This window comes from Exserohilum turcica (assembly GCF_000359705.1).
Source record: "Exserohilum turcica Et28A unplaced genomic scaffold SETTUscaffold_4, whole genome shotgun sequence".
Lineage (NCBI taxonomy): Eukaryota > Fungi > Ascomycota > Dothideomycetes > Pleosporales > Pleosporaceae > Exserohilum > Exserohilum turcicum.
The window spans coordinates 1,801,932-1,822,824 of NW_007360247.1; the positions used below are offsets into that span (position 1 = coordinate 1,801,932).

At 51.0% G+C, this 20,893-nt stretch overlaps 9 protein-coding genes across 9 annotated transcripts in view; 3 read left to right on the forward strand and 6 right to left on the reverse strand.

Annotated features, from left to right (window-relative positions):
• The window catches only part of SETTUDRAFT_155462 (uncharacterized protein), a gene marked incomplete at both ends in the record, with an annotated part of 3,210 nt that extends 2,697 nt beyond the window's left edge, over positions 1-513 (forward strand). The window contains one exon of the mRNA XM_008030353.1: positions 304-513. Coding sequence (XP_008028544.1) covers positions 304-513 — 210 coding nt within the window. The remainder of the gene's footprint in view (positions 1-303) is intronic.
• Positions 514-1,973: 1,460 nt separating this feature from the next.
• Positions 1,974-2,597, reverse strand: SETTUDRAFT_58641 (uncharacterized protein; the record flags this gene model as incomplete). The annotated part of the gene is made up of 1 exon (XM_008029996.1): positions 1,974-2,597. A coding segment is annotated over one exon (624 nt), but the record flags the coding sequence as incomplete, so codon positions are not given.
• Positions 2,598-2,738: 141 nt separating this feature from the next.
• SETTUDRAFT_119241 (uncharacterized protein) lies at positions 2,739-5,055 on the reverse strand (the record flags this gene model as incomplete). Its single annotated transcript, XM_008030354.1, has 3 exons — positions 4,638-5,055; positions 3,674-4,586; positions 2,739-3,568 (listed from the first exon to the last, which is right to left on the reverse strand). Coding segments are annotated over exons 1-3 (2,088 nt in total), but the record flags the coding sequence as incomplete, so codon positions are not given.
• A 1,240-nt stretch (positions 5,056-6,295) lies between these two features.
• SETTUDRAFT_180234 (uncharacterized protein) lies at positions 6,296-9,624 on the forward strand (the record flags this gene model as incomplete). Its single annotated transcript, XM_008030355.1, has 3 exons — positions 6,296-6,410; positions 6,470-9,341; positions 9,396-9,624. Exons 1-3 carry the CDS (start codon positions 6,380-6,382, stop codon positions 9,622-9,624), a joined length of 3,132 nt encoding a protein of 1,043 aa, XP_008028546.1. The 5' UTR covers positions 6,296-6,379.
• A 1,175-nt stretch (positions 9,625-10,799) lies between these two features.
• Positions 10,800-11,300, reverse strand: SETTUDRAFT_33179 (uncharacterized protein; the record flags this gene model as incomplete). The annotated part of the gene is made up of 1 exon (XM_008029921.1): positions 10,800-11,300. The coding sequence occupies one exon, from the start codon at positions 11,298-11,300 to the stop codon at positions 10,800-10,802; it is 501 nt and encodes a 166-aa protein (XP_008028112.1).
• Positions 11,301-12,008: 708 nt separating this feature from the next.
• On the reverse strand, positions 12,009-12,696 carry SETTUDRAFT_172669 (uncharacterized protein). Its single transcript, XM_008030356.1, has 2 exons — positions 12,419-12,696; positions 12,009-12,352 (listed from the first exon to the last, which is right to left on the reverse strand). Exons 1-2 carry the CDS (start codon positions 12,681-12,683, stop codon positions 12,228-12,230), a joined length of 390 nt encoding a protein of 129 aa, XP_008028547.1. The 5' UTR covers positions 12,684-12,696; the 3' UTR covers positions 12,009-12,227.
• Positions 12,697-14,779: 2,083 nt separating this feature from the next.
• SETTUDRAFT_180236 (uncharacterized protein) lies at positions 14,780-16,704 on the reverse strand (the record flags this gene model as incomplete). Its single annotated transcript, XM_008030357.1, has 3 exons — positions 14,780-16,100; positions 16,150-16,424; positions 16,477-16,704. 3 exons carry the CDS (start codon positions 16,702-16,704, stop codon positions 14,780-14,782), a joined length of 1,824 nt encoding a protein of 607 aa, XP_008028548.1.
• An 810-nt stretch (positions 16,705-17,514) lies between these two features.
• On the reverse strand, positions 17,515-18,354 carry SETTUDRAFT_93623 (uncharacterized protein; the record flags this gene model as incomplete). The annotated part of the gene is made up of 3 exons (XM_008030358.1): positions 17,515-17,591; positions 17,647-18,257; positions 18,308-18,354. The coding sequence occupies 3 exons, from the start codon at positions 18,352-18,354 to the stop codon at positions 17,515-17,517; spliced, it is 735 nt and encodes a 244-aa protein (XP_008028549.1).
• Positions 18,355-18,629: 275 nt separating this feature from the next.
• On the forward strand, positions 18,630-20,747 carry SETTUDRAFT_172671 (uncharacterized protein; the record flags this gene model as incomplete). The annotated part of the gene is made up of 1 exon (XM_008030359.1): positions 18,630-20,747. One exon carries the CDS (start codon positions 18,630-18,632, stop codon positions 20,745-20,747), a length of 2,118 nt encoding a protein of 705 aa, XP_008028550.1.
• Positions 20,748-20,893: the final 146 nt, after the last annotated feature.

Sequence of the window (20,893 nt, forward strand, 5' to 3'; positions counted from 1 at the left end):
TGCTCTGGGAGGATCTTAAGAGGGAGAACGTTTGGCTCGAAACCAGCCTCAATAGCTCTACTATAGATACGATTGACCGTACGAGGATGAACACCAGTAAGTTCAGAGATCTGTGATGTAGACTTGCCAACAGAAGGTGACTTTAACGCCACAATTAAGGTGCGGGTGTAAGGATCAGTATTAGGAGACATTGTAACGATAGATACAGACAAATCGTACAGCTACTCAGCTCAAAGGTGGGAGTTGCGCCAAGAAGAGTTATGCCGAAGCGCCGAGATTAGCGTGGGACAAAACTTTTGTGAGGCACCTCCGTACAATGCCTTGATCCCACTGGCGCGAGAACGCCCTGGCGTCGACACAGACGCCATGCTCAGACTCGCCGGTGAGATTGGCGGCAGGCCCGGTACTCTCGACGAAGTCGCTGGCATCGTCGGCATCGTCTGTCTGCCGGAGAGCGGCTGGATGACGGGCAACCAGCTGGGCGCCAGTGGAGGCGGTGCCTTTGTACGGTAAAAGAAAAGATAGAAATCATATATGTCTGCAGTGGCAATTAATGAATCAAACATGAAAGAATCTACCCTTTTTTTTTCTCTCTCTCTCTTCTTCTTTTCATTCCCTTCTCGGATCCGCAGTCCATTGCCATCATCCGAGCAAGCTTACATTTCCCAATCCGTCCATCCATCTACTCACCCATCCATCCATCCATCCATCGGAACATGCCATCGGAACTGCCCTTCCACATCCCGACTCCCCCATCTCCCTCCCCCGATCCTCACCGAACACACACACACACACACACACAGACTTTCCTGCCACGACCCCCGGCCCCCCTTCCGCCCGATCCTCAGCTCCCTCTGTCTTTCTCCTTCTCTTTCTCTTTCTCTCCCCTTTCGGCCCGTCGTCCACCATCCCGCAGGGAACAAGGCGCATTACTCCAGTCACCAAGTGTGATACTAACACCCAGGAACAGGGCAAGAGAACCATGACCCCGGAACCGTCTTTTTTTCTGTTTCATTTTTCTTTTCTAGTCAGTTTGACCCCAAGTCTCTTTTTTTTTTGTGGAGGCTTACGTCCTTGCTTAGCGTGCACGCGGTTTTCCCGTGCATCCCGGCACAGCGCATCCCAGCTTGTTCCTGTCGTTCCTGTCGTTCCTGTCATTGCTGTCGTTCGTCCACACAAAGTCGGTCCGCTTTTCTTCTTCCCCCCTTCTTTCATGCTTTCATTCGGCTTTTGGCTGCCATCATGGTACACGCACATATTCCGTCCGCCCAAACCGGCTTCTTCCTCCTCCTCCTCCTCCTCCTACTTACTTGCTTACCCACCGCATTTACCGGCCTGACATACCAATACCGCGGGAACCTGCACACGTAATACCGAGGCGCGGATTTCGGGCCAGCGCTTGTTTCAATTGTGTGGGTGGCGATGGGGGAGGTGTGAAACAGGCGAGGCGATGCGATTACGTGGAAAGGGAGTGCAATGCGAAACCGGTTCGTGATTTTTACTGTTTTCGGGGTGTGTGGGCACTAGAAGGGTGGCAGGGAGATTGCGCGGGTACATCGGGGGTCGGGATCGCGTGGGGATTGCTGATTACGTGGACTTGGTGTACTATATGTGGTATATATGGTGGTGATCGGCGTGAGATGCTGCTGATCTGGGGCGGGCGGTAATGCTTTCGATTTGTGGAAGGCAAGTATATCTTTATGCTGTGCTGAATGTGATGGGGCCAGTATTTTTATAAACTTTGTTCTTTTTCTTAGAGGTTGCGTCGCTACAGTGGGATTGTGTAGTGGTGTCGCCGTACTGTAGCCGTGTGATTCACATTGATAGTTGTTGTTGTTTCAGATCGGAACTCGGACGATTTGTGCAAGTTGCAAGTCTAGACTATACATGTTACTATACTATGTTCAGATGAGACCTACAGCTGTTAGATTAGTCCCCAATATATTATCTGCATCCCGATCAATGTGTTCCTTTAATAGCGTGGCTGAGGAAAGATGGCCCAGTTCCTTCGCAACATCGAATGCTGTCTTTCCCTGATCGTTCACCCCATGAACATCAGCCTTGACAATGGTAAGCAGTAACTCAACGATGTTCGAGTCTCCCCTCCTTGCTGCACAGATCAACGCCGTCTCTCCACCATATCCTTGAATATTAACGTCCGCCTTTCCAGTGGTGAGCAGTAGCTCAACCATGTCCATGTCTCCCCTCCTTGCCGCATGTATCAATGCTGTTTCGTTATCCTGCGTCCTCATATTAACGTTTGCCTTTCCAATAGTCAGTAGCAATTCGGCCATGTCCCTGTACCCCACCGTTGCTGCAAATACCAGTGCTGTCCGACCATGTTCATCTTTCGCATCTACATCAGCCTTGCCAGATCGGAGTAGTACCTCAACAACCTCCCCATGTTCCCTTGATACTGCTGTAATTAATGGTGTCCTTTTGCTATGATCCTGCACACCAACGTTGACGCCAGTATCAATCAGCATCTGAACTACACTCGGATATCCGTCTAATACCGCCCAGTGCAGCAGCGTCATTCCCTTTTTATCCTTGGCATTTAAATCGACATCACTGTCTCGAAGCATGAGCAGCGTCACAATATCCTTGTTACCATTCTGGGCAGCGCACTGAAAACGCGAGCACCAATCCCGATCCAGGTCGTTGAGTTTGTGCGCCTGGCTGCGGAAAAGCTTTGAACAAAGCCTAAACATAGCCGTGTCATGTCCTGATATGTAAGCAATATGGTCCTGCCAGTATTTTTCCGCATAATTGTGGAACCTGAACGAATAGCCATTCTCAGAGCGGAAGATGTTTTGCGTTGCTGCGAGGACTTTACTCATGTCGAATGCAGGCTGCTTCCTAGATTTGAGAAATTTCATGGCTAGGGAAGACGTACTGCTCGAAGACTGCATAGCGACTTGTATGATCTTGGATGGTGCGGATTGCACCATGATTGGAGTGACCTTGACCCTCGATATCTCAGTTCCGAAGACGCCATAGTTGAGATAGGTGACAATAGTGTCCGCCATGGTCCTTTGCGCTTCCCTGAGCGAAAACTCTGTATGATTCATGTTCCCAGGCCCATTGAGGATGTACTGCTTGAAGCTGTGATGAACCACTCTGACTGTGAACTCTTCCTCATCAACAATCACAAGACATCCACAGCAGGATAGTGCTGAGTAGACATCATTGATGATGTTTGCAGGATCCCAGGTAGCATCCCCGGGAGTAACGCTTAGAGCCTCCCGCAACTCGTCCGTTGTCAAAGGTCGACAAGCCGCCAGCACAAGATGCAGCGTTTTCACTTGAAGTGATGGGTCCGAGCTTCCTGACTTTTGCAAAATTCTGGCGAATGTCTCTGAAAGGTCCTTAGGGAGATCCTCCAGTGCCTCTCGGATAGCGCGGTCGGTCTTCATACTGCACAGAGTTTGTATCTGGAGAGCTACCCAGAGAAACATTCCCTGCGAGCCTTTCAGAAGGGCATCTTGGATTTCAAGGATCAGAGTTGGGTCCCCGATTGTTAGAAGTCTTTGGGCGAGACAGCGTTCTAGGTCGGCTTCAATGAAGGCTTCAATGTCGGGATTATCGTCAGGTAATGAAACAACGCGAGCGTTGAGGAGTCGACCGGTAATCAGCTGCAGGCCATTGTTTGGTTCTTCTCGGAAAGAAGCACACAACAGGACCTGTAACCTGTCTTGAATCTTCCGGACGGCTTGTATCAATACTTTTTTCTCCTCCAAATTGCATTCGTCCAAGCCGTCAAGAACAAGGTATACTTTGCGATGCGAGGGAAAGCCTTTGAAGAGTAACTCGAGTAAGGTCTCAGTAGTGCAATTGGCGTTGGTATCTTCGCAGTACATCGAAAGCGCGCCAAGGTCTGGAATAGTACGCAACAGTTGTCGTACCAACGAACCAATGATTGTTCGCGCCTGCAAACTCTCCATTACGTCGTGCTTGCAAAAGAAATACGCCACGGGGTATTGTTCTTTTTTCGTAAAGAGGTGCAGGTCGTCCACAATGTTTGCCAGCATCACGGACTTACCCGAACCTAGCTTGCCCGTGTACATGAGCGTGCGAGAATGCGAACTATCTCTCCACTCTTGGTAATCCATGGATCGCGCATAGAAAGACGAGTTGCCAGCTTTCCTAGTTTGTTTCCAGGCTGTCTCGTGGTCGTATTTGGAGCAGAAGTCAAGCACTTGCATACGGGTTGCATGGTCCTGTCGACGTGAACTGGACTTGAAGAAGTCTATGATCAGGGCCCTGGATCCGGAGCTCTCTTGGAATTCAGCCAGATACATTTCTTCCTTGATTGAATTCGCCCACCTGTCCAGCTCAGTCTGGAAATTTTTCAAATGCGAATCGCTTAGGGAAGACGTGAACTGCATGACGGTCGACTTGTGTCCAAACTTGAACAGGTAATGGCATAGCCCAACCACTGAGATGAAATATTCACTGAGATACGATTGCAGCTTTTTGGACCGAGGATATAAGAGGGCTATTGCTTGATAACGTGGTGCAGCTCGGCCGATTTCCATAAAGAGCGAGGAGAGCTTGTCAATATAGTTTTGTAGGTTGACGAATGACTGTGGGGTATCAGCAAACGACAGTGACAACATCTAAGCACAAAGACGAACCAATAAAGACATGCGCACCACTGACCACACGCCGCATGCAATGAGATTTTGCGAACCGCCAATTACAACATCCCCAAGTGCAGCAAACTGCTGGACTCCCTGAAGGAAATTGGTAAAGCGGGGCCCAAAACATCGACTGCTAAACTTGGCTGATATGCGACGATCCATCTCAGCCGTTAACTGCATAACATCGTCTGGGCCGGGTGCGGTCGAAAGTGACTGCGACTTGAGCGTGCGGAATGCAGACTTTTCGTCGTTGGAAAGGTCGGCCTCGAACTTGGATAAGGCCTGGGCGAGACGAATCTCAGGTTTTAGCGAAGGGGGCTTGGTCAGAGCACTGGACATGGCTGCTGTTGAGAGGCTGCGGAACCGAAGGCTCAACGAAGTACAACATGAGTAGACAAGAAGGATGAACGGGTCGTGTTATTTCCGATTCTGCTTGGTAGAGTAGACGGGATTAGGGGTCGGGTTTAGAATGGCGTCTGAGAAAACAAGCCAGGCATCCGAGAGTTTAGAGTATAATAGCGACGACAAGCTATAGACGCCGACTAGGACGTTAGAGATGTCAGAGACGCAGGGAGAGAAGATATCAGGTCAGAGATTGGTGCCAACAATCGGGCAGAAATACAGAGTGTGTGCTGTGCATCAGGCTGCGCATCGCTGAACGACTGCGCCTTTCAGCCGCAGCTCCGCCTCCACGACGGCCATGTAGTCTCGCCAATCATAGGCTGTTGCCTAGCTTAAAGTTAGAGATAATATATGGTAATGTTTGGGCAGGCTGTGCACAAGGCTGGACATGGCTACGACTCTCAGCCGTAACCCTGCTTCTGGGATGCGGCTGTGGAGCCTGGCCAGTGACAGACTCCTTCCTTGGATCCAAAGCTAGAGACTTTGCGATTGAGGCATACAATAGCTAGGGTGTACCTAGACATCATCATTGTAGTACTAGAGTGAGTGAATGTAGTGGTTGGTAGAAGTAGTGGATGTCGGTGGTGATGGAGATGGAAGCTGGCGGGGAGGTGTGATACAGGACACTAATTGGGCGACATTGAAAGTCGGAGAGAGGCCAGACGCTGATCGATTACCTATCTTGTAGAAATCAATAAGGCGGCAGACTGGCACTTGATGGGGTGCAGTCTTTTGGTGTGCTGAGAGAAATGACGATGGGAAGGTGGAGATGGATATCCATGCGGGCATGTTGGAGGGCTGGGGGTGAGACGGGTGGAGACGTCGCCGGTCGCGTTTCGGCAGCGACATCCCTGTTGGACTTCCAGAAGCCGCTCAAGGGCCCATGCGCTTGGTTCGTCACCACCGAGCGCGTGGGAACTTTGGCCAGAGACTCTGTGACAATCAACTAACAAGCCACGCTCGATGCCACATTGCCCTTCTTGCGCCGCCGCCGTGTCCCTGCACTGCCGATAATCGAAAACCCCCCCACAGGAACCGGAATCCGTGCCACTATGCGATAGAGGTGTCTTGTCCTCACTCCCCCATGCCGCCGCCGATGCGCACCCCCGACCTGCGCCGCCATCATGTCCTCGCCAGAGATGTCCCGAAAGTCGAGCGAGAGCTTTGAATTCCTATCGCCCAATCCGCCCCAGGGACCTTTTACATTCCCCCCGCAGCATGAGTGGGCAAACCGGCCCAACTCGACGGGCGGGCGTTACAAGCCGCGACGTGGCTCGACCGCGTCTTCAATTCACTCGATTGGCGGCTCCCTTGACAGCAGCTTCAAGAGCACCATGGGCGCGGTGAGGGAGCAGAGCAACAATGGTGAATATACACATGCCACGGCGTGCTGCTCTGTGTGAGGAGAGCTAACTCGGGCTCAGCCATCTCTACGCTCCTTACCCCTCCCATTATGCGGACCGGCATGGTCCCCCATACGACTGCCACTGCTTCCTCCAGCCATCGGCCGCCATCCATCAGAGACATACCGCCTGTGACGCTCTCGCAAATACCCCACATTGACCCCTCCGCCTTCAACCCATATCTTTCGCAAGTCGGCAATTTGTACGAGGCCTTCCAGCGCGCAAAGGCAGAGGCTGCCGAGGCTGCACACCCACAGAGGAGACAGTCCAGGAAGGAGGATGGCTCCGAAGACCTCACACCCTCGCCAGCGGGGACGCCAAATCTGGGAGGAGCACCCTTTGCGCCAGAGGGCACCCCGAAACCGAAGCGCCGAACGAGCTCGACAAAGCGCACCATACCGGCAATTACGCCACTTTCTACGATACCCAACATTTATTTCGACGAGAATTTCCACATTGAGAACCCACGAACCTTTGACGTTGTGAGCGAACGATCCGAGGTGGTGAGGCCGGTGCGGAGCATGAGCACTGATGATCACGGCGCGCTGGACGTACCGCAACCGACAGCCAGAAAGGCCCTGGCCACCAACGCAATACTGCAGGAGAAGCTGTCGTGGTACATGGACACGGTCGAGGTGCATTTGATATCAGCCATCTCAGCGGCATCGACGTCCTTCTTCGCCGCCCTCGGATCACTACGCGAGCTGCAGACAGAGGCTGCAGATTCTGTTGCAAAGATTCAAGGCCTGAGAGAAGATTTGAAGAGATTGGACGAGCAGATGGCAATAGGAGGCTTGAAGGTTGTCAACATGAAAAGGCGGAGAGAGAACCTGAGAAGATTGACCGACTCGGTCGACCAACTCCAGGCCGTAATTGTGGGGCTATCTCGTTGTGACGAGGCGGTTGTTGACGGCGACCTGGAGACTGCCATGACTCGCATCGAGATGGTAGAGCGACTGATAACTGGCGTGTTGGATACCACAGACACAAAAGCAACCGCGTGGTTGGAAACGCGGCTGCCCCAACGATTGATTGACTTGCGGCCTCTAAGAGCTTTGGATGACGTTTTCGAGAGCATCACTGAACTCAAATTCCGCATCGGAAGAGGCTTTGAGGCCCGTTTCGTAGACACGCTACTTACAGACCTGCGCGAGCACGTCAAGCGTGTGCCAAACCACGACACCCTGGAGAGATGGGTTGCTGCGTCTCAGAAGGGGCGAAACAGTAACCAAAAGCTCAAAACCACTCTTCCCGCCTACATGTCGACGCACGAAAAGCTTCGGGCAGAGCTGAGAGCCAGCTTGTACGGCTTGAGTGGAGCGCAGTTCACGAACCAGGCTAGTGCAACCTTTAGAGAAGCCGTCCTGAAAGAGATGAAGGTCCTTATCCGGAAACACCTGCCAAGCTCTTCCGAGGACGATACCGGATCCATGGCTTCCGTATCAACAAGAGGTGGGCGAGGGCAGAGCCAGGCTGACAAGAACTCTATTCTTGCACGGAATCTGCGGGCAATGGACGCTGGAGACGCAGAGGACTTTTTTGCAAACATCTTCACTGATATCGGTGAAGCGTTGCGCCGGCTTAGTACTTTGGTCAAGGTATTGCTCGATGTGACGAGTGGTGTTGTAACCCCTCCCGTCTCTGCGGGCGGCCTGCGATCCCCCAGGAATTCCTACCCGAACAACATCGATGATTACATAGGCAATGGTGTACCCACACCCTCTTCCAACGACTTGCAAATGGAGATTATGCAAGCCTTGGATATGTCAAGCCTCCTTGGCCAGGCAGTCGACGCTGCTCAGACACAGATCACCAAGCTCTTGAAAGTCCGGTCAGAAGCAACCACAAACCTCCCTCTTGACCGATTCCTTCGGTACTTCAACATGTGCAGAATGTTCGCCGACGAATGTGAGGCTGTCTCTGGAAGGTCTGGTGCTGCTTTGAAGGGCGTAGTCAACACCCACATCACCGACTTTGTGACCAAGTTTGGCGACTTTGAAAAGCAAGAGCTTGCAAAATCCATGGACTCGGATCGCTGGGAGCCAAAGGACTTTGATGCAGGAGACACAGCGGTTCTAGCACGACTCTTGAAGGCTATGGAGAGCGATCCTCCGAGCTGGGCAGAAGCTGGTGATATCCTGCAAAAGATCCAGGAACCGACTACGAATGGCACGTCAACAGCAACCAATGGTACTTCTGAAGAAAAGCCAAAAGAGAAGAACAAGACTGCTGTACCCGCTATTGTGGATGAAGAAAAGTACACAATATCTTCGTCTTCTACGGTCGTCATAAGAGGGATTGAGCGTTTTGAAATACTCGTCTCCGTTATGCCAAGCATGACTTCTGAAGTCGCTGCTTCGCTCTGCGAATACATAAAACTCTTCAATTCACGCCTGTGCCAACTGATTCTCGGCGCTGGTGCCATGCATTCAGCTGGCTTGAAGAATATCAATACCAAGCATCTCGCTATCGCCTCGCAAACGCTTTCTTTCATAATCGCCATCCTTCCCTATATCCGCGAGTGTTTCCGTCGGCGTGTTGCCTCTACCACCAAGTCGCCTCTGGGCGAGTTTGACAATGTCAAGCGGCTCTTGCACGACCAACAGAACCAAATCCACGAGAAGTTGACGGACATTCTTTCAGGGCGTGCCACGGTGCACATGCGCAGTCTCAAAAAGGTGGAATGGGATAGTGAGGCAGAAATAAAGAAAGACGTCAGTCCCAGCATGGAAAGCTTGACCAAGGACACAGTCACCATGCACAAAGTCATCAACAAGTACCTCAGCGAGATACAGGTTCGCATGATCATGGGCCCAGTATTCGAAAGCTACAGGGAGCAAGTTGGCAAGGTAATCAAAGAGGCTTCGGTCAAGACGCCGGGCGGCAAGGCACGGTAAGTTAAAGAAATCTGGACCCAGTCGACGCCACATACTAACCAAGACCACAGCCTGCTGCGCGAAGCCAAACTCTTCGATGCAAAACTCGGACCTATCGACGGCGCTGGAAACGTCGGCTCGCACCTCATCGGCCTGGTAGTCAGCAAGGTAGTCGCAGAGCCAAAGTCTGAGTCTAAACCAGAGCCCAAGCAGGAAACCGAGTCCACAAATAATAACGACAACAACAAGGATGAAAAGGGGGAGAAAGAGTCGAACAAGTCTAATGGAGACGCTACGTGAACGAATACCCTGGGAACAATTTCTTCTTCTTCTTCTTCTTCTTCTTCTTCTTCTTTTTCTCGTTCGAAATTAGACTTTGCCTGAACGCCCTTTTTGCCTTTGACGTATCCATTCACCGTCACATGTTACTTTGCGCGCCATACGCCCTTTTTTCTTCCTTGAGGTTGAGTAGCAAGATCGCTATATGATGGACGTTCCTCCCTCTCTCCCCCTCCCTTTCTTTCTTTCTTCCCCCAAAAATCACATATTTGCTCCCCAGGAGGCAAAGAAAAAAGCTAGCAAAGCTAGGAAGTATTGTTTTTGTTTTTGTTTTTGCCATGTTGTTATCTTTGTACCAAGTGTACCAAATGTGCCCCATGTACTTCTCATGTACTTCTCATGTAACTACCACTTGTCCATTTTCTGCACCATTGCTTTTTTCTTCTTCTTTAGCAAGGGCGTTCTTTGTTTCGCGTCTCTTGCTTTCTTGCTGGACGGAGCTGGGTTCCATATGTGTATGTATGTATGTATGTACTGCCCTGTATGCCGCCGTAGAGATGAGCTATTTTATTGACTTTGCTTTACTATTACTCGTGTGCTTGCTGGAGTGGTATTTGAGCGTTGCTAGAGAATATGTTGCGGTGTTTTGGTGAGTTGTGTTGATGTGTGTTACGATACTGTCGATGTGGTATGTATCTTGTTTTTTTTGTTGTTGTTGCTATCTAGATGTAGTGATTGGTGGTTTGGTTTCTTTGTTATGTGGGGAGTCTTGTTTGTGGGGGATAAGGGTGGGGGGATTTGCGGATTGGATATTGGAAGCATGCGGTGTGGAGGGTTATGTATGTGGTTAATTCTGAAGTAGTAGAAGTGCTGTTCTTAGGTCTGAATATTGTAAGAGGAGAGGAAAGAAGGACTCTCTCGTCATCAAGCTACAGAGTAGTACCATTGTACGTAATTAGCCGTCTCGTAGTCGCCAGTGTTGTAAATGTGTCATACTCTAATCAGTCTAACCCAGACTTCCACGCTCACTACGCAGACCGGACACAAACCAGCCCACCCCATCCATCGCACTTCTAATAACAGAAATAGCTCTTCGCTCCCCTAACCGCCTGTCCCTTGTTCTCCGGTCCCCCACTCCACCGGATATCACCCTGGCACCTACGATCTATACGCATCATACATGTTAGCCCTCACTTTCACCCCTTTTCCATCCACAAACCTAACCCTCTCTCAAAATCCCAAGCAAGGAAATCAGTAGACTCACCATGAAAAACAATGCAAAATCCACAGTAGAAATTGAAAAACTCGTCCATCTCCTCGGCTTCCTCCGTCTCGTTGCAGTACTGCTCTGTCGTGTAGATGGGGAAGCTGAAGTGGCCCCCGATGTTGGTGTAGACGCCGCATTGAATGTTTTGCTTGCTGGGTGCGGTGTTGGTGTTGGCGTCAGTCGAAGTGGTGGAAGTAGGAGTGGGAGTAGTGGCTTCGCTGTTCTCGTCGTGGGCGGAGATCAAGGCTGCATGGATGCTTGGAGCGGGGTGCGAGCGAGCGTATGCTATGGCTGCAGCGAGATCGGTGTCGTAGGTGGGGAAATTTGGGTTTGGGATTGCGAGGGGATTGGGGAGGGTGGAGTGTGTAGGGGCGGCGGAGGCGCCGAGGAGGTGGGTAGTAAGGGCGAGAATGAGAGAGAGAAAGTACATCGTCTTGGTTTTTTAAGTAGTTGGCCGTCGTGACGTGTTAGCGATATATGGGAATCACGGTAGAAAGAAATCAAGGAACGGGGACTTGGTGTTTTATATGCGAGGAGACATAGGGTGAAGGATAACGAGAAGGTGTCACGAAGTGGGTCTTCGCAAGGGAGCAAACACAGAAGAGCTAAAGCGCTTTTGATGGGAGTGAAAGCACAGGTTGAGAAATGTAAGAGGTAAAGGTGTCAAGATGAACTTGTGTGTGGAAGATGCTGGTGTCAGATTGATTATCATAGCAGTGCGACTTGGATTTTGCACAAGTGCACACAGGCTTTTTGATTGGAAAATCCAGGGAAAAGAGAAGGTCTTGCAGGTGAGAGGCGATTGATAATCAATTCTGAGCATCTTTTTTATAATGAGTTCTGAGTATATTTGAAGCTTCTAGACCTGAATAGAATTTTGCTCACTTGTCAGATGTTTTGCATGGACTAAATTCTGTCAGCTCGTAATTTGACGTTATGAAACGGGCAATGATATTTGGTTTACTCCTTCCCATCCCCGCTCAACAACATGTTCTCTTGATACTCAACGACAAACACCTGAAATGGCCGTGTTGTTTTGAGCCTTTCTCTGTACATCATACCAAGCTTCTCGCATAGCCACGCATCAAAACATCACATCACAACATCACGCTTCAGAACCCGCAGATACGTAGATGGGGGCGTCCCCAGATTCTTCAACATTATTTTAACGAGCGATTAGAAACTAGGAGAGTGAAACACCCGTGGCAGTTAGCCGGAGTGTTGGACCCGGCTTACCACCACCGTCGTCATCATCATCATCATCCACTTCCTCCCGCAACCGCCTTGATAGCCACTCTCATCTCGCACACCTTTTCTATTCAAAAGCCACAAAGCTTCTCAAACAGATATAAGCAGCTTACAAAGTGATCCAAGAGCGGATAGCCAAGCTCTTGCATCCAGGAGCCTGACCGGGCGCGATATCAATGAAGTTTCCACTCGTGGTGGAAGTAAGTTGCGAGCAGGGGAGGTTGAAAAAGCGAACTGTGTATTTAATCAGCACTCATTCGTCACACCGTTACTCAACAGATTCAACGACAGAATACGTACCGGTCCTGCTGAAGTTGTTGGTGTCAAAGTAGGTGCTGGCAAAGGGACCGACAGTCAGGTCCTGGCATCCAGCGAGGCCGACCGTCGAAGATTGGATGAAGACGGTGTCTTCGGCCCAGGGGGAAGGTCCGCAGCCGCCGTCGTTGTAGAAGCGGGCGTAGACGCGGGGGACGCCGCCGTCCTGGCGCTTGGCTTCTTGCTCGATGGGGGTGGCGCTGACGGCCAGGATGGTAGCAACGAGAGCGGTGATAGTGGTGAACTGCATTTTTGCGGTTGATTAGTTTGGTATTAAGAACTAGTAAAGTGGCTGTTTGGAGGATAGACTTTGAGATTGAATGGGAAGGCTGTGAGTGAGGAACACTAGATATCGGCGAGGACACATTGGCTTTATATGTTGGTCTACCAGTGTAATATCACGCAGTAAGCTCATATATCACTAGACAGGGATTTTCTGCTGGCCCCAGCGAGACTGGAGTCTGAGGACAACTCGTTGGTGGCGTGCGCATTCTCGAGTTGAGGTTGGTTGCATGCAGAGCAGATGATGTCGTTGCAGTTTTTCAGTGGAGGCTGAGCTGTTATCAGTGACTAAGATTGACTCCGGTCAAGTGATCTTGGAGGTGTTCATGACATAACAAGAACTAAATGTATGAGTGGCAGTGCAGTCTACTTTACATCTGGAGAATTGTAGTTCTAGCTTCTGCCTCGCACATGAACATTTACGGTATCCATATTTCCACCAGACTTTGGTCTCAGAATACATCAGCACAGCTAATTGAGGCATACTCACACCCTGAGGAAACACCCTTGCACCCCTGTCGTGAGCCACTAAACCCTGCAGCATCGACCCAAACACCAGGTTAAGTTTAGCAGCGATCGTACGGCAAGGCAGATCCGATTGAATACACGCATGGAAGTTCAGGTGAGCTTCGATCCATACGCTACAGTCCGCTGACACGCGTCCGCGGATCCGGCATCTTATTCCTCTTACGCGTAAACATGGATCAAAACCAGGTCCTAATCTTGGCTGTCAGACGCCACGTGTTTTCTCATGGAGTTGGGAACATCATCCAGACGTATCAAAAAACGGCGTGGATACGGTTGTTACACTAGACATTGGTTGGAGGCGTTGCGGTGATCCTTCCGTGCCTTTGTTCGCAACGTTTTCTCTCAAGAATTTCCCCATTTGACTAATGCATGGCCGGGAAAACGAAAATATTTTCTAAGCCTCCAACCTCCCCGGCCTGGACCAGAGTCATTGGCATCAGTCGTGCTACAGTCTCTTCGAAAATGTTTGGTTGATAGAGCTTCATGTTCCGAGTCTACGTAGTAAGTCGACTTTGTCAGTGTTATTTCGTGAAGTAGGGAACAGAAAATACAGAAAAAATACATAGAGAATTCAAATGATCAGAATCTCACCACGGCCAGGCTATACACGTTGCCCTGACATGACAACAAGTACGTCAGAACGCACTGATTGCCCTACCACGATGCATCCAGCGACGTGGCGGCGCCCACGCGTTGGCTACTCCATCCAACATCAACCCTACCCGCAAGCGTGGGGGTGGCGCTCACAATACATGACAAAAAGCTAAAAAAGCGATTGGCCCGACGAAACGCAGCATGTAGTTAGATCATGCACTAGTATATGCCTCCCTCCATTTTCCTGTACAGTACTTCCTATTTTCCTCAACAGTGATTCCAACGATTTTCACATCATCTTTTTGCCCTATTATAAATACCAACAACATACGTAACCAAAATCCCCTCCATCCACGTGCTCCCATGACGTCTTCCACGCTTACATTCCCCAAACGAAAAAAAATCACCTACCAGTAGTCATCCGTATAGTCGGAAGAAAAAACTCTGCTTACAGCATCCCCCAAACATCCAATCGTACGGGAAAGCCGAGGGACTTGGCTGCCTTTGGCCGCGTGGGGGGGAGTCAGCCAGCGCCACGAGTCAGCTTACCGTGGAGGGGGGAGGATCCAATACTGCGTTGCAGGTGACCAATAACTGTGTTATTAGGAACAGGGGTATTCGGTATGGAAGGGATGGAAGGATGGGGGTCGGAGACAGGGGAAGTCGGCCAAATGCACGAGCGGCCCGCTCCTCATCCTTTGTCCCGGGTATGTTCTTTTTGTTTGTCTCGGGTTTATACTTTGCATGTCGGCATGATGATTGATTTGCTCATGTTTCATTGCGATCTGGGGCGAGAAGAAAGAAAATATGATGCCAAGAGACTGGGTATATCTGGTATGCAATAGAAGTGTGTATGGAGTAAGATTTGGAACATCGCGAGCCTTTATTTCAACTGTAACTTTTGGAATCGGATCACCTTGGTTATGCACAGTCTAATTAATACTACATATACGCTACTCTATACAACGGCTTGTTCTTGATTTTTTCAACCTCATTTGGCTTTCCTGGCCCAACCTTCACCCTTGCCGATTTGTGCTCGGGCAATGTCAGATCTTGTGGCATTTTATTGATCATGGCTTTTACAGCTTCTGCAGCGATGAGAGCACTCGAAGTTCTCACGGAGTCCTGTCTTCGGACAGGCGATGGGTTCCGCGGGGTTTGGCTCACTGCGACTCGTTCCGGAGATTCATTTGGGTTGACATCATCGGTAGGACTGCTATCTGGGCTGAAGAGCATGGAGTACCCTGGTGAAATACTGCGCACGTGATTCCTGTGCTCTTCTGATCCTTCCTCATATTCGCTTCCTTGCATGCTGTGATCTCCACTGAAACCAACGTTGTTAGGTGGTATCGTGAGAGCCGTTGTCACGTAAGCTAGGTGGTGTGGCTGCACACCAGAATCGGTATTCAGTTTAGTCGTAATGTGCATGCTACCGGCACGATTGCTAGGATGTGCTGTTACAGGCAGAGGAATGCCCTTTACAAGAGCACGTACAATCTCGTCAGAGCCAGCTCTTTCATGTGTGCTAGACTTCCTCGAAGAGTCGTCTGAACTGTCTGACCCCGTACGCCCGTGTCGCGAGCTAATACTTGCACCACTCGAGGCGTAACTGAGACGTGTAGGACGAGTGAGTGATATCAAAGAGCGAGAATAAGGATTCTTGTAAGAAAATCCAGTGCCAGGACCTTGAGAGCGAGAACGTGCCACCAAGATTAATGATTCTGGATTGGGGTGAACGGCGCGCAATGCGGATTCCGGCCACTGCGCCGGTAACGACTGTCGTGAAGAGCGCGAATAGTCGCCGCACAAAGAAGATCTCGATGAAGATGCTGAATGATTGTGAGCTCTGGTTGTTTGACCTGCCGGTGCAGAGATGCCCAGCCATGGCTTGCATTGCGAAGTGATATATTGAGCAGGAATCGGGGGCGGTTTAAGATTTGATGTGAATACCACCTCTGTGTCGGCAGTGTGGATTGTAGAATGGCCAGACATGATTGAAGACCCCGGCCTCCAACCCGGGTTGATCATGCGGACATTGCCTGTTGATGGATTGGATTCGCTAATTCCGCGCAAGGATATAGGCCTCCCTTGCTTTTCATGAATGACCCCTAAATATTGTGGTCTATCTTGCGATGTAGATGGTCGAGGGTTGTATGGTTTCGAGTACACGGTAATTGACGGCTGATAACCATGATTGAATAAATGCGCTTCCAACGGACGACTAACCGTGGCCAGAATGCCAAAGAGGACACACGACACACCCCTAGAACATGGGTTAGTATATATAGTATATAACCAACTGAGCTACTGACAGGGCAAGGGCAGCGGTGATTATTCCGATCCGACTGGCCAGGCAGGTGGAGCCGTACTCCCAGCTGTCGAGCCCTGTCGCCCTTTGCGAACAGATTGGTCTTCTCGCGACTAGTATCATGTTCCATCCAGATGTTAAAAGCCAGAGTGCACATAGCCATGCAACCATACGAAGAGCAATGTTAGAGGTCCGCCTTGTAGAGGATGTGTGGTCCCATGATTTCTGCCTCAGTGAGACGATTGTATGGACCAAAGTGTATGCGACCGTGGCCAAAGCCTGGAGTCCTTAGTCCATGCTGTTTTGTGTTGTAAGAATGCAGTCTACATACCGATGTTGTATCCAAAGCTACTTGTGTATAGATTGATGTATCTCTCGGATCAGAGATGATTTGATAGACGGAGGCGGCGATGCACAAGAGAGCACTGTAGAGAAGTACATTGAGAAGTATTGTAATGACGACTAGACAAAGTTTCCGGCGAGTGCGCCTGGCGCGAGTTCCGGTCGTCTTCTCCGGCGTCTGGTCAGCTTGGCTATCGCTACTGCCCCTGCCAGCCATGAGGTGAATGGAAGCGGAGCAAGACGGAGGAAGGGCAATTGGGTTTTTGAAAATACATTGATTGGCGGTTAGAGGCAGCGTGCCCGTGGCAGCAGCCGTAAAAATGACAAGGGAGGTTGCAAGTAATGATGAGAATTGGTTTCGTTCAAGTTTTGCATGAATCCGAAATATCTCACACCGGCAGTGTCTCAGAAGCAACGCTACCGGTGCACAGTGACTGACGCAGCCTTACGATGTCCAATTTTAGGACACTCATCCCAACCGTTTATCTGCAGCAGTAAGTCGAAGGTTCGTGCCCTGGTGAGACAGGAGTTCTGTTGGCTGTGAAACGAGGGAGTGAACGTGTTGTTGCTCACAGACACCGACATTAAAATGTACAATTCTTCGGCTGCTGGAGCCATTGGCATCGCTCTTCATTGTCCACAGAATTTCTTCCAAGCGCGATCAACAGCAAGAGGCTCTGCGGAGGGCATTTTCGGGTTTCCACGTGGGAATGCAACTGTTTAAGGGAGTAATGGATCCCCTGGGTTGCTGGATCATCCGAATCATGCCTGTGGTGGGGTCATATGGCTGTTATTGGAACTGACCATATAAGACTGGATGGCCATATGCATCCAGAGCATTTTCCACTAATTTGACCTACAATGAAGTAATGGTTTGAATAGTCGAAGACATGTTGTGATGGTGATGTTGTCGCAGGCGCAAAGCTGGCCAACAGGTTCGGCCACGAGGTTGAGATTGAGCATACGCGTGTCCGGCAAGGCATGCGCCGAGTCATGCCGAGGCGTAAAGTGCGCTCTTGGGACGCATTCAGAGGAAGAGCAGAAGGACGAGCAGCAGGATCAAGACGAAGATCAGCACGCCAATACAGCAGCTGGACCACGAGTCTTGAGGGAGAGAAATCGTCAGCATTGCAGGCTATGTGTATGCTACATGACATACCTTCGTTCTTCCTGATGACCCAGCCAACCTTCTTCAGGCCCGTCTGGAGTTTGCCGCCCACTCGGTCAGCTATGTTGTCAACATCGGTAAGCAGCTCGCCCTGCTCTTCCAGCTCACGACCCATGTCGTCAGCCTGCTGTCGCAAGTTGCCCACCGTGCGGAACACGCCATCTAGAGCCTCGTCCTGTTCGTGCATCATCTCCATTTGCCGCTCCTGCTCAAACGCAGCATAATTGTCGTCATCTTCGAATGTGTCGGGGTCAGGCAGCATGTCGCCGCCGTTGGCAGCATTCTTTCCCTTGTTCTTGGCGTGCTGGACCGTCTGCTGAAGCTCATCGCGCATATTCTCGATTTCATAGCCGACATCCTTGACCAGCGTCCGGCGGCGCTCTACTTCGTCAATCTCGAGACCAAAGCGATAGGGGTCGTGTTCCACGGCCTTGACGCTTTCCACCAGGTCCTCGAGGTCTTGGCTGAGATCCTGCAGTGTTTGTTCGAGCTCGCTGCGTGCCTCACGGAGCTCGGGGCTATTTGCCGAGGATGCCGAGGACCTGATGCGAAGATACGACTTGAACAATGGCCTCGCATTGTTGAGGGCAGATAGCACGTCTCTATGGCGAGTTAACGAAGCTGCCTGGGCGCCGAAAGAAGGGCTTCTCACGCTTGGACTTGGAGGAATGGATCCTCGTCGTTTTGGGAGGCCATCATGTTGGCAGATGCGACAGCAGATGTATCAGGCGGTCCTACTCCTGGGGTCGGATGATGGTGAATATCAAAGAGCAGTGTTGGGAACGTGTCGACGGCCTGCATGCTGCCAGGAGCGATGACGCGCCCCGAACACCTCGGCACGGACCCACCTTCCCAAAAAAAATCCCCCACCATCAAGTCCAGAACACCACACCACGCCTTGATGGCTCGACTATCACCCAAAATCCGCATACAGCGAGAGTCGGCTTCTTGGCCAAGGGGATTCGGCTGACAAAATGGGACCGGATACGCCTCTGCCTCTTCCGCCCGGATTTGCAAACACCGACGAGTACGTTGAGTCACTGCTCAACTTTTCCACCTCCTCATGGCTGCTCCAAACACTGTGCGGAGGTGTTCACATTCTGGACTTTTACACCCGGTCACCTGATCTGTACTCGCACATCTTGCCTCAGTCATGGAGGGACTGGTTCAAGACACGAGATATCATGGACATCTTGGATTTGCTCATGAGAGAAGACCTCTGCCAATTTGACATGAACCGAGGCGATGCCAATGCGCAATGGCGCGGGGGGCCAGCGCCGCCAGAGGAGTTACTCGAGTACATCAGGAGCGTCCGGAGGCACCTGTTGGCACGCGACTTTCCTCCACCCAACTCCAACATTACGTCTGAAAAGCCTGCTTTGCCACGCCATATTGCCATGGGCATGAAAGTAAAGAAAGTGCATGAGGTGGACAACTTTGCGCGCTACATCGATAGACTGACGTCTGAGATTGCGGCGTCCAAGAAGAAGCCCATTACGCATCTTGTAGATTTCGGGTCGGGTCAGAACTACCTTGGGCGCGCCCTTGCTGCAGCACCATATTCAAAACACATTGTCGCAGTCGAGAGCAAGCAGCACAACATTGAGGGTGCCAAGAACATGGACATGTTGGCAAAACTGGTACCCAAGCCTGTCGTCATGAGGAACAAGAAGGAGTACCGGGCGAAAACAGGAAAGGTCAAGAAAGGCAGGGAGAATGGGGTCAGCGCTCTATCCAGCTCAGAGGCAACAGAGCCGCATGTAGACGCCCAAGCAAACGGGACTTTGTCTCATCCAACCAGCGATCATGCTCTAGCTCCTTCACCACTGGATGGGATACAATGTGACGACGAGGAATGCGCACTTCCACAAGTACCCCAGACATCTGTAAACAGCATAGAAGCTGATTCGCCCAAAGAAGAGAAGAGTGCGGATGCAGCTCAGGCGACAAAGACATCTACGCTTCAGATATACAACGAAGGCCATGGCAGCGTCCAGTACGTTGAACATGTCATCAAAGGTGGCGACCTGACACCGGTCATCAATCAAGTCCTGGATACCTCGCGTGTACCAGAGGATATTGTTAAATCGGATTCGGCCGTAGTTGCTGAGGCTACAAACCTGGACGTGGTACCCAAACCCAACGACGTAAATGCGATGGTCATTTCTCTTCACTCGTGCGGTAACCTGGTCCACTACGGGCTCCGATCCATGATGCTCAACCCTCACATATCCGCTGTAGCCATGGTGGGTTGTTGTTACAACTTGCTCACTGAACGACTTGGTCCGCCAACGTACAAGCTGCCCACATTACGTGCGAACCATCCACGCCTGGAATCCACTTCCAATGCCTTCGACCCCAACGGCTTTCCCATGTCGGAGAAGCTCGTAAACTACCCGCTACCACACGCCCCTCTTGATTCGCGCGACGGCGAGCAAGGAGAACAGCCCAAAGGCGTACGACTCAACATCACTGCCCGTATGATGGCTGTTCAGGCGCCTTTCAACTGGGGACCCGTCGACTCTGACCTCTTTTTCACACGCCACTTCTTTCGAGCACTGCTTCAGCGCATCTTCCTCGATCGCGGCGTAGTTTCGGCGCCGCTACACGAACAAGGGCTTGCCGGCAGTGCCGTGTCAGCAAACGGCCATACGTCGCAGGTGAATTGGACACCGCCCAATGGTCGCGGGCCTGGCCTCTCTTCAGATGGAACCTCTACGCCCCTGACTATTGGCACGCTACGCAAGTTTGCTTACAACGACTTTGTGTCGTACGTTCGGGCCGCGCTTGCAAAACTCACGGCAGAGAACTCGTTTTGCGAGATCGACCCCAGTTTTATCAAGGAGAAGATGGATGGTTTGACTGACGACGACATTAGGGACTATGAGGTCCGCTATGCAGAGAGGAAGAAGGATCTGAGTGTCATGTGGAGTTTGATGGCCTTCAGCGCTGGCGTGGTTGAAGCGGTTGTAGTCACGGATCGATACCTGTGGCTCAAGGAGCAGGAAGAGGTTGAGCATGCGTGGGTCGAGCCCGTATTCGAGTACAAGCACAGTCCCCGCAACCTTGTTGTAGTGGGCCTCAAAAAATAGCAATAGTACGATGCCTGCTGTTTACCTCGGCAGCGAAGATCCGATGACCCCTTTGCAGCGTGTATTGGTATTATTTTTGTTACATGTCTGAAGAACACAAGGGTGCAGCTCGACCATTTCAGCCTACTAGATGTGCACCAGTTAGG